The sequence below is a fragment of the Podarcis tiliguerta genome (assembly GCF_965153285.1).
Source record: "Podarcis tiliguerta genome assembly, chromosome: 6".
Lineage (NCBI taxonomy): Eukaryota > Metazoa > Chordata > Lepidosauria > Squamata > Lacertidae > Podarcis > Podarcis tiliguerta.
The window spans coordinates 40,395,538-40,406,520 of NC_139539.1; the positions used below are offsets into that span (position 1 = coordinate 40,395,538).

The 10,983-nt window shown below is 41.9% G+C and overlaps 1 protein-coding gene across 1 annotated transcript in view; it reads left to right on the top strand.

Moving 5' to 3' along the window:
* Positions 1-10,983, top strand: part of DSTYK (dual serine/threonine and tyrosine protein kinase) — a 37,703-nt gene that overhangs the window by 21,889 nt on the left and 4,831 nt on the right. Inside the window, exons 3-12 of the mRNA XM_083444299.1 lie at positions 893-1,556; positions 2,292-2,527; positions 2,830-2,913; positions 3,657-3,833; positions 5,060-5,189; positions 5,419-5,575; positions 6,124-6,256; positions 7,422-7,535; positions 8,378-8,492; positions 9,606-9,740. Coding sequence (XP_083300425.1) covers positions 893-1,556; positions 2,292-2,527; positions 2,830-2,913; positions 3,657-3,833; positions 5,060-5,189; positions 5,419-5,575; positions 6,124-6,256; positions 7,422-7,535; positions 8,378-8,492; positions 9,606-9,740 — 1,945 coding nt within the window. The remainder of the gene's footprint in view (positions 1-892; positions 1,557-2,291; positions 2,528-2,829; positions 2,914-3,656; positions 3,834-5,059; positions 5,190-5,418; positions 5,576-6,123; positions 6,257-7,421; positions 7,536-8,377; positions 8,493-9,605; positions 9,741-10,983) is intronic.

The window sequence follows — 10,983 nt, forward strand, 5'->3', positions numbered from 1 at the left end:
TGTGTTGCGGAAAAGCCTTCCATTATGTGCCTGTATCCTGCAGTCTGAAGTGGTGTAGAGTTGTAGAATATATGCAGGTTTATGGCCTCATTAAAATCTAGGCCTAACTATCTGGCACACTGAGAGTATAAAACACTGATCAGTTGCTTCGCTGGATAGCCTTCTAGGCAGTAGTTCCCGATTGGCTAAGTACTGTGGACCCCGTTTTTCAAAAGCCAAACCATGGACCCTCCTACTTTTGAAAGTTTTTGTATCTGTGTGATAGTTTTTGTTATGTGGGTGGTGCCACAGACCACCTGGGTAGGTTATGCAGACTCCCAGGGGTCCAGGGACTGCCAGTTGGGAACCACTATTCTAGAAGAATTAGGTCACATTCTTGTTGCTGGTTTCCTGTTTGCTCTGTGTACATTGCCAGGGGGTGGGTGGGGGTGGAGTGGTATTTCCTACTATACTGTGCTTACACTTGTTTAAAAAACAAAAGATAAAACCCATAGGAATGAAAAAAGGGCCTTTTGCACATAGGGTTTTAAAAATTGCCCCCAAACCGTCTTACTGACCCAAGTGCCCTCCAACTGTTTTTGGGTTATGTAATTTACTATCCCTGATGATTGGCCATGAGATCTGGGAGTCCAAAACATATTGAGGGCACTAGATTTGGGAAAGGCAGCCCTGAAAACATTATTTTTTCTTCTTCTCATTTAGAAGCATTTTCTGAATTTCTTCATTAAAAACAAAAGGAAATATGTAAGTGGTTTGTGTCTTTCTCCAATTCCACTTGAATGCTGGTAGGGGAGGTTTCTTGCTGTAGATGAAGAATGGGTGGAGTGTCACCTGCAAAGCTCAGGTTGCTACAGCCTTAATGTTAAAATCCTATTGCTTTTGCTGCCTATAGGAAGTGGACATTGTGGTAGCTCCTTGTCGGGGATTCCAGTCAGCCGAAGTCACTTTGGGAGAATACGTGAACCATTTCCTTCCAGTCATCACGTTTGCTATCAGTGAGGCAGAACTCTCCACGCTGGATGTGAATGAACTGCAGGAGATGAAAGAGAAATTCTCTCTGCCCGTCTTCTTTTTCAAAGTGCCAAATTTGGGTGCTGAACTGATATCCCCTCAGAATGCGGAGAATGAAAAGTCGTCCCTTTACCGGCAGCTGCTGGATTTAGGCTACCTTAGTACGAACCATTGCAGCTGTGGAGCTCCCAGCTCTGATGCCAAAGCCCAGAGCATGCTGGTGGAACAATCGGATAAGATCCGTCTTCTTAGCACTTTCTCCAGGCAGGTGCTGCAGCAGCGCTTGGTGGATGCAGCGACCGTCTTGAACCTAGTGCACTGCCGTTGCCTGGACATTTTCATCAACCAGGCCTTTGATATGCAACGAGACCTTCAGATCACTCCAAAGCGTCTAGAGTACACACGGAAAAAAGAGAACGAGCTGTATGAATCTCTGATGCTCATAGCTAACCGCAAACAAGAGGAGATGAAGGACATGATCATTGAGACTCTCAATAACATGAAAGAAGAACTGCTGGAAGATGCTGCTAATATGGAATTCAAAGGTAATTTCCGGAAAAACCAAAAGCCTTAAAAATGTTGTTGGACTCCAACTCCTATCAGTATTAGTCAGCATGGCCAGTGGTCAGAGATGATGAGGGGTTTAGTCCAGCAAGAACTGGAGGCTGTGGGTCAGCTACCTCTGTTTTCAACTTCTTTCACCTGCTGCATGCATGCACTTCAACTCGGAGCAAGCCGTTGTATAGTGAAATTCTTCATCAGATTTCTCCCCCCCCCCCCCAATCTGTAAAGAATGTCAGCATAGAGTAGCGTAATGTGTTTATCTAAAATGTCAAACTTTGCAGATATTTGTATCCAAGTGAACAAGATTTGATTGTCTTAAAAGCTTGTAAACATCTCTTGAATACAGTTTTATAACTGTAATCAAAAGTGTGACCCAACCTGGGTATAAACACTTAAAACAGCACAATTTTATATATTTCTACTCAGAGGTGAATCCTGTTGCATTCAGTGGGGCTTATTCCCAGGTACATGGTATAAGATTATATCTTGTCACTGAACTAAATTGGAAAGCCAATGCTTAGCTCCCCATTGACATCAAAGGATCAAAGTGATTAATTTATTGCAATATTTCAGAACCAATCCAGTCCAGCTAGTGAGGCTTTCATTGCACTTTAGTCATTAAATTTACTTTACACTAGTTCTGGGTGGCTGCTAATATGCTAGAATTGTGAAATTATGCTTCTTTTCAATCTTGGATTTCCTTCTGTTCCCTCTAGATATTATAGTTCCTGAAAATGGAGAGCCTATTAGTTCCAGAGATGTTAAATGTTGCATTAAGCAAATCCAAGAACTGATAATATCACGGTTAAACCAAGCAGTTGCCAACAAGTTGATAAATTCTGTGGACTATCTGCGGGAGAGCTTTGTGGGAACTCTGGAAAGATGTCTGAAGAGTCTGGAGAAATCTCAGCAAGATGTTACAGTACATATCACAAGCAACTATCTAAAGCAGGTAAAAGTAGCACAAAATTACTGACCTGGTATTGCAGATCAGTTTCTAGAATGTTGGCTGTAGCCTGTAATCAGTGGTGACAAAGTGAATTGGTAAAATAATTTGATATCTTTTGTGTTATGGCGCCAAACAGATTTTTGCTTTAAGTTGCAATTTAAGGAAAGAATTTGAGCTCATTGCAATTCTTCCAGATTACAAATGAAGACACTTGCTTTTAAGGTATTATATTAGTTTGCTTAATCTACCAAATAAGCAATTCCTTCAGTTTTCAGTGGCTTATTTTATATATTTTCTGCTTATAGATACTGAATGCAGCCTACAATGTTGAGATCACCTTTCACTCCGGTTCAACAGTATCTAGAATGCTATGGGAACAAATCAAGCAGGTATTAAATATTCTGATAGTGAAAGCTCTCTCCTAGTAACTGTAATGGGACCTTATCTTTGGTAGATCTGCCTTTGTCTGTACCATCCTTTGAGTCTCTCTCTCCCTCAACTGACATGTTAGCAGCCATTCCAGCAAGCTGGAATAAGCAGGGCTTATTCTATCAGCTCTGCTGAAATTCCAGCTCCATAAAGAATCTCCATTCTAGTTGGTCATTACAAGAACTACTGTTTAAGAATTGGCACATGGTTTTGCTTTTTTCCTCCTCCTTTCCTCTTCCTTTTTCCTTGCATGATGTATATTTTTATGTATGCTGGTTTGTTTTTATAAACCTGCAGGCCATCCTGTTTAAACTGACTGAATGTCAGTGGCTTTGGGAGCATTTTCAGTGAAGAATGTGGTAAAAATGCTGCAATATCACCCAGATACCCATACCACAGTTGCAAACAAACAACTTGTATTCTCATTCGCTCATTCCCCATTATTCTGATTTTCCTATTATTTGGCCTGTATGGTGGGTGACATCTAATGATGTCTACCTGCTTGCACAGCAGAAATTTACTTACACAACTGGGTGTGCTGTTTCTATTCTTCTCTCACAACCCTCCTGTGAAGGTTTGGGGGGCACATGGCAAGTTGCTGGGGAGAGAAGAAATACCATCACATGCCCTACCTTGGGCAGGTGAAACTGAAAGTAGACTTTTTAATGCTTGAGTTTTGACAATGAGACATATGTCTTATTAGATAATACAGCGGATTACTTGGGTGAGCCCACCAGCTATCACCACAGAGTGGAAAAGGAAAGTAGCTCAGGATGCTATTGAGAGTCTCAGCGCATCAAGGCTGGCCAAGAGCATCTGTAGCCAGTTCCGAACAAGACTCTACATTTCTCATGATGCTTTTGCAGCTTCCCTGCGACAGGTCAGTTGGATTGTTGTTCATCGCAGTTCTCTTTAGATGAAACTTAACCATTTTTCAAATAATTGGCAATTGCCTGCCTATCCTCTCTCTACTCCTTGCCACTAAAAAAAGGAAGAAGAAGCAGAAGCCACACAGGTGCTCTGCTGTTTCTTCTGACTTCTTAAGACGGGCAAAAATGGCTATAAAAGCACTAGCAGTTCTTGTTCTATGGGACTGGAGGACCATTGGGTCATTATTGCAATTGCTTCTTCTAGGGGCATTTTAGTGGTGATAGAGGTGGAACTGTCCACACAATAGGGTTCATTCTCCAGCTCACAAAAGTGCCTGAGAATGTGCCTTTTTTGGCGGTGTCATGTTGAGCTTTAAAGAACTAAGTAAGCTAGCTATAGTAGTGGTCTCTAAAACCTATGGAGAAGTCGAGAGTGCTGCCTTTTCTCTGCCTTCCTAGGTACTATAAACCTCTGTTGATGGGAAACTGCACCTTTTTATATAGTTTTGCTAAACTAATGAGGCAACACAAGGGCTGTGGATAGCTCCGTTGGTAGAACACGAGACTCTTAATCTCAGGGTTGTGAGTTCAAGCCCCACGTTGGGCAATATATTCAAATAACGTGACCTGAAAATCTTAGGGCAGGATTCTCCTAATGAGCTCTTTACCTAACGGCTTCCACTAGTGCGATAAGGCTTTCCTCCCCAATCCTCCTGTGCATCCTTACACCCTCTGAAATTGGTTCTGCGGGGTTTGGGGAACCCACAGAACAGTGTGTGAAAGGAGGAGAGGGGGAAATTGTTTCATCTAGCAAGCCGAAATGCTTCGCAAAGGGAACATTTATCACAGCATTCCATCCATGTAGTTTATAGAGGTTTTATTCACAAGGAAAAAAATGTTATTTGCCTTTTCCCCAGAAGAGCAGCTTAGAAAGAGAATATGTCCTAGCACATTCTCCATGGGCTATCATCACATGAATATGCAGGTGTTTGGGGCAAAAAGATTCATGCACTGCAGGGGGTTGGACTAGATGCCCCTTGTGGTCCCTTCCGGCTCTAGAATTCTGTGATTCTATAATCCATGGAAATGAATATTCTACAAAACAAACATTTAAACTGAGAACCTGTTTCATTCTTTAGCAAAGAAGAAATAGGGGAACCGGTTTTGGAAATTCAGTTCTAGGTGTGACCAGCAGGACACCAAAACCTTACTTAAATTTGGCCTTATGTTTTGTTAGCTAGAGGCTGGCCACTCGGGCAGGCTGGAGAAGACAGAAGATCTTTGGTTGAAGGTGCGAAAAGACCATGCCCCTCGGCTTGCCCGCCTCTCCCTGGAAAGCAGGTCCTTACAGGATGTTTTGTTACATGGTGAGCAGTGCCTTGTCTGCACATCTCATTTTATTGATGACTTTCCAGAATTTTCTTATGAAACAATGAGACTTGTTCTGTACTGTTCCAGACACACTGAGGGAATGAATGCTACTGGGGAGGGACATAGAAAACACGTTGACAATAAAAATTATGGGAAATCAGAAAAAAATAATTGGCTAAAAATAAAAAGAGAAAACAAGTTAACAAGCAGGTGCTTATATTTCAGGTAAACCAAAGCTAGGCCGTGAGCTGGGCCGAGGGCAGTATGGAGTGGTGTACTTGTGCAATGCCTGGGGGGGCCACTTCCCTTGTGCCCTCAAATCTGTTGTTCCACCAGATGAGAAGCACTGGAATGACCTTGCACTTGAGTTTCACTATATGAGGTAGGTGGCATTAAGCTCTTCCGTAATGAACATACATTAACCTGGCAGCTTAACTATATTTTGTAGCAGTGGTTTGACAGAGTCCGATGACTGACACAAAATTCCTCTCATGTATGCACAAAGGGCTATTTGGAACCACCTTAATTGAAACCATGACAATATAAAATAACAATGTTGAGTTGATACTTGTCTTCATACTCTGAAGAATTAGGTTGCCTATGTCATCCTTCTCCAATATGGCACCCTCTCGATGATTGGCTACAACTCCCATCAGCCTCAGCTAGCATGGTAAATGGCCTGGGATGAGGAAGGTTGCAGTTCAAAAACACCTAGGAAGTGCAGCAGTTGGGACTTGCTATATCTTGAAACTGCACGTTTCTATTGCGTATCTAGCTTGCACAGTTATTCTGTTAACATGAATAGTCATTTGGAAATAATGGTGTGTGCCTTGTATGTTTTCGTAGAACAGGGGACTGGGGGAAAATGCCTTATCTCCTTAGAAGACATAAATCCATTATTCTTGACTTTTGTGCTGCATCTTTCTCCAGATCTTTACCAAAGCATGAGCGGTTGGTAGATCTTCATGGATCAGTGATAGATTATGGGTATGGTGGAGGTTCCAGCATTGCTGTTTTACTGATAATGGAACAATTGCACAGAGACCTCTATACAGGATTAAAGGTGAGGAATTAAAACAATTAAATGGAAAATGGACAGTGTAAATATTTGTTCATCTCTGGTAGCTTTTCATTTCTATGCACAAGTGTGCTTTTCATTATACTTGAATCAGTGGAGCTAATAAAAAGTTGCAGAGTATCCCCAACTCATAACACAAGTACTCCTCTTCACGCCTCTAGCCAGCATGGAACACAAGCCTTGCAAGACTCTAGGGTTCTTGTGGGAGGAGAGGTTTTTGCAGGCTTTTTGTTTCCTACCCACCTGAAATATTCCCCAACTGTGTTATAAAGCACTTGGGTTAGCCCTATATTCTTATATTATAGGGTGGCGAAGACTTTAGAATTATAAAAGGCAATAGCATATTTCCTTTTGCCTCCTGAAGCCTGTGTATTGCAATGAGGAGGGGTTTACTCATGTACCCAAACTGCCACTGTGGCTACTATAAGTTGTTAAAGGTCCAACCAAGTCAATTTTCTCTTTCCCCTGCTCCCCCAAACCATGACATCTTCACTATTCCATAGCTCTGGAAAGCTACTAAGGATGCTCAGTCCTCTTTGGGCTGTGCTAGGTTTCCCCCCCCCCCCCTCTTTTAACTTACAAGCTAATATACTTTTGCATTCTTTGAGTCTCTAGAGAATACAGAAGCTACTGCCTTGGGCAGTGAACTGCCTATCCATAGATAAGTTGATAAGTTTAGTATTCTAGTATGTTCTGATAATTTGGCTTTAAAATTTTGGCAGCTATGCTCCCTTCACATTGTTCCTGACTATTGGTAGTTCATATGGTCTCTTCTTCACCTCCCAACCTCAGCCCTACTACATTTTTGGTTAGCAGCAGGTAAAATCTAGGGTTGATGGTTTGATCACAAGTACAACTGTAAAGGCATTTTTTTATATTGTTATATATTTCATTAGAGAGAGTGAGAGAGTGCACACAACACCTGATCCTGGCTACCATTGTGGGACTAGAACTGTATGCTTCAGTGGAACGGATTAACACAATAGCAGCAGAACTACTCTCTGACCCGCTTGTTTAAGGAAGAAACAATGTTAAAGGATCTGTTTTGTTGGAGTTGCTTCATCTTAGGCAAGAAGCACTGCCTAATAACCATAGATGTGAATCCCATTAAGGGATTGATAATAAGGTTTTCCCCCCACTTTCCCCTCAGGCTGAGTTGACATTGGAGATAAGATTGCAGATTGCCTTGGATGTGGTAGAAGGGATTCGATTTCTTCACAGCCAGGGGCTCGTTCACAGAGACATCAAACTTAAAAATGTATTGGTAAGGGACAGCTTTTTGCCTCGAGCATCATTCTCTTTGCTAAAATGGAACAAGACATGAGTACATAAATAATGGCCTCGTTAAAACCATTCCTTGGAATTGTATCTCTGCTTTATAACTTCTTAAAAATGTAAAAAGCACTTTTTTCAAAAGGGGGGCGGGGGGGGGGGGAAAGGCACGAGCAAAATTGATCGCTGCCATTGTGAAGCACAAAGCCTGTACTTTGCTGTATATAGAACACCGAAGGACAATGGTGCTGCCCAAAAAGACAGGCTCAAGTGCTGAACAAAAAACTCAATAATATCTAGGTTTTCATATGACTGGACCAATTTCCTTATAAAGAAAAGACAACCATACCCGATCACAGCTAAACCCAGGGGAAAGATCAGAAACTGAGGCATATCTAAAGGGAGCTCAGCCAGAGTAAAATTGACTGGAGTAACAAAGAGCTATCTTTTCTGATCCTTTGAATGATCAGAAGGCTAATATACCCTTCTTCTGTTCAGACTTTCATTTCCACAAGATGTGGTGATGGCAGTTAGTTTAGAGGACTACTTTTACACTGTTACCGTTTCATAAAGGATTAGGTGTATCTGTGGCCGTTAGCTAGGAATCTCCAGGCCAGCATCAGGTAACACAAAATTATAAGAAAAAACAAAGTAAGGAATTGGTGATTATTTTTGTGCTCGGCTAGATAATGAACTTCAGCTTGGTTCAGCAAATACATTAATGATGTGCTAGCTGGGATTGTTTGTAGAAGACACTTGTACTACAGTGATGGCATGCTGGTCTCTTTTGATAAGTTTTGAGGCTTGGGTTTGAGTAGTTTGTATCCTTTACAGCTTGATAAAAACAGTAGAGCTAAAATCACAGACCTGGGATTCTGCAAACCTGAGGCAATGATGTCCGGCAGTATTGTTGGGACCCCTATCCATATGGCTCCTGAACTCTTCACAGGTAAACTTATCATAGATCTTCCTATGGACTGTTAGCCATGAAGAATTTGAGGTCTGTTCCCTTAAGATGACAAAACTACATGTGTACAGTTAGAGGGATTCTTCTGCCAGGAAGTTTGGCAGATACATGCATGTATCCTCAGGGAGGGGAGGAGTATACTTTCAAGGAGATACGACACATTGAACTGTGTGGGTTATTACCAATGAAGAAACAGGTAGATGTTGGATTGCAGATCAAAATACCCTTAGATAAATTAATTCTTACCTTTGAATCTCTCTTGTCCCAAATGAATGCTTTGATACTTCTGTCCTGTTAGAATTTTATTTTTGTTAAAGGATTAGCTATGCAGGGCCCTCTATTCTATAACCTGCCTCATTATGAAGACCCAGGGTGGATGTGGACAATCAACATAAACCCTTAGCAAGCCAGAGTAAAATAGCATCACTCTAAAAGACCGGCTCAAACCATGAAGCCCAAACAGCTCTTACAAAGCTTCCAAAAAGTGCTCACACTTGGACTTCAGCAAGTCTACCTGGAGGGGGAATTTTCCCTAATTTGGTGGGGATGGCCACAGAGAATACCTCTTTGTGCTCATATGGTTGAACTGACACAAATGTAATAACTAAAGGTGCCCTTGGTATTGATCCTTGGTGGTTGTTATGGGGCACATGTAGGAAATGATTTAATTCAGTGCTAGCGATAGGATATCCCTTTCTCCTCTCCACAAACTGTGTAGCTAACTCCCACTGTATTGTGTAGCTGTATGGCGAGTGCCACACCCCTGAAGAACATCTTAATATTCTTCCCATATGAGTCCACAAGATCAGATGAGAAGGAACTGTCACTGTCATCAGGCTCCAGGATAAACATCAGAGCATCAAAGGCATGGTGGCGCCTGACTTGATCCAGTGGACTTGTGTGGGAAGAGCATTTGAGTGTGCTTTTGTCCCAAGCAGGAGCATTTAAGAGTAGTATCGTTGCCGAAAATAAAGTTGCTTTAACTAAGCTCTAAGTTGTGTTGGAGTCCCCAGTGACCCAGTGTCCTGCTATTTTCCTGACAACAATCTTATGCTTTCTAGTCTTCAACCAGTATCTCTTGCTCATCTGCCACAGGGAAATATGATAATTCTGTGGATGTATATGCATTTGGCATCTTGTTCTGGTACATCTGTTCGGGTCAAGTCAAGTTACCAGAGGCTTTTGAGAGATGTGCAAGCAAGGACCATCTTTGGAACAATGTACGAAGAGGTAGGCATAACACACAATGCAGTGTTGTGAAGGGATGGAGACTATATCTAAAGTTCCTAATCTAAATGACCGCATGTCACGATCTGCTCTCGTGGTGGAGCTTTGGGGTCTCTTTCTTCTGACCACAGTCCTCTGTGCTGCCATACAAGCCAGCCCTTGAAACTCATGGCAGCTTCAGAAACCTCCTTCAGTGCTGTGCAACTGCTGTTCCTAAACAAGGCTGAAGAAGGCACAAAGAGCTCCAATGCAGTGTTTTTTATGTGAGTGAGCTGCTTTGTAGCAGACTTCCAACATTTGAAGCAATTTTGCATAGAGAAATTTGCTTTGACTAAATGCTTTTGGAGCAACTGTCCTAAGTGAATAAGCCATTTGACTAAATCTTTACACCCTCTGCATTTTCAGCAGAATCTAGATAAGGTAGTACTGGAGTGCTCATGTCTTTGCATCTCCTGGTGCTGTTGTCTTCAGCAACTGAAAACTTGAAGCAGATAAGGTGGGCTGAGAGAAATGGGAGAATGAGCAGTTCCTTTAGTCTGTGGTTTCCAGGCTACTGTTGATAGCTTAGAACATATAAAAATTCTGGCTGCAGTCTTATGCACACTTACCTGGGAGTAAGCTGCACTGAACTTGGTGGGCGGTATCCAACTACATAGATCTGCTCTAGTGCACAGATTTTTTTCTTGCACAATGGAACTTCCCGTCCTTCAATCTGCTCCGGAGGGTTGGAGAGGAACCCAGAACAGAGTTATGGAGGCAAAGTTCCTTTGCACAGCCCAAAGTCCTTGCACTAGTGGATCTTTTCAGTTTAAAACTGCCCAGGAAGACTTGCTTCTGAGTAAACATACCTAGAATTGCACTGCAAAGCATAGCGTGTGTGATTTAAGGAAGGTCCTGTAACATAAAGAGTACCTTTGTTTAGAACTAACTGTCCCAAGAGTCTATAAGTTGCTATGAGGGCTATGACAGAAATATAGGCCAGGTACGAATGAGAACACTTAATTTCATCTGCTGTTCCAGATGTTGACAGAGAACCAGGATTTCAACTCTTGGTATTATGTTCGTATAGAAATGAGACATCTAAAGATCTTCAAACTAGATATAATCAGTACTTTCTTGGAACAAGGCAACAGCAATCTAATTCTTTCAAAAACATGCATGCATGACTAATAGTTTTCTTTTAAAAAACAACAACAACCACCCAGCAATATCTTAAATCCCCTTAAAGTGTTTGAGAATTTGCAGT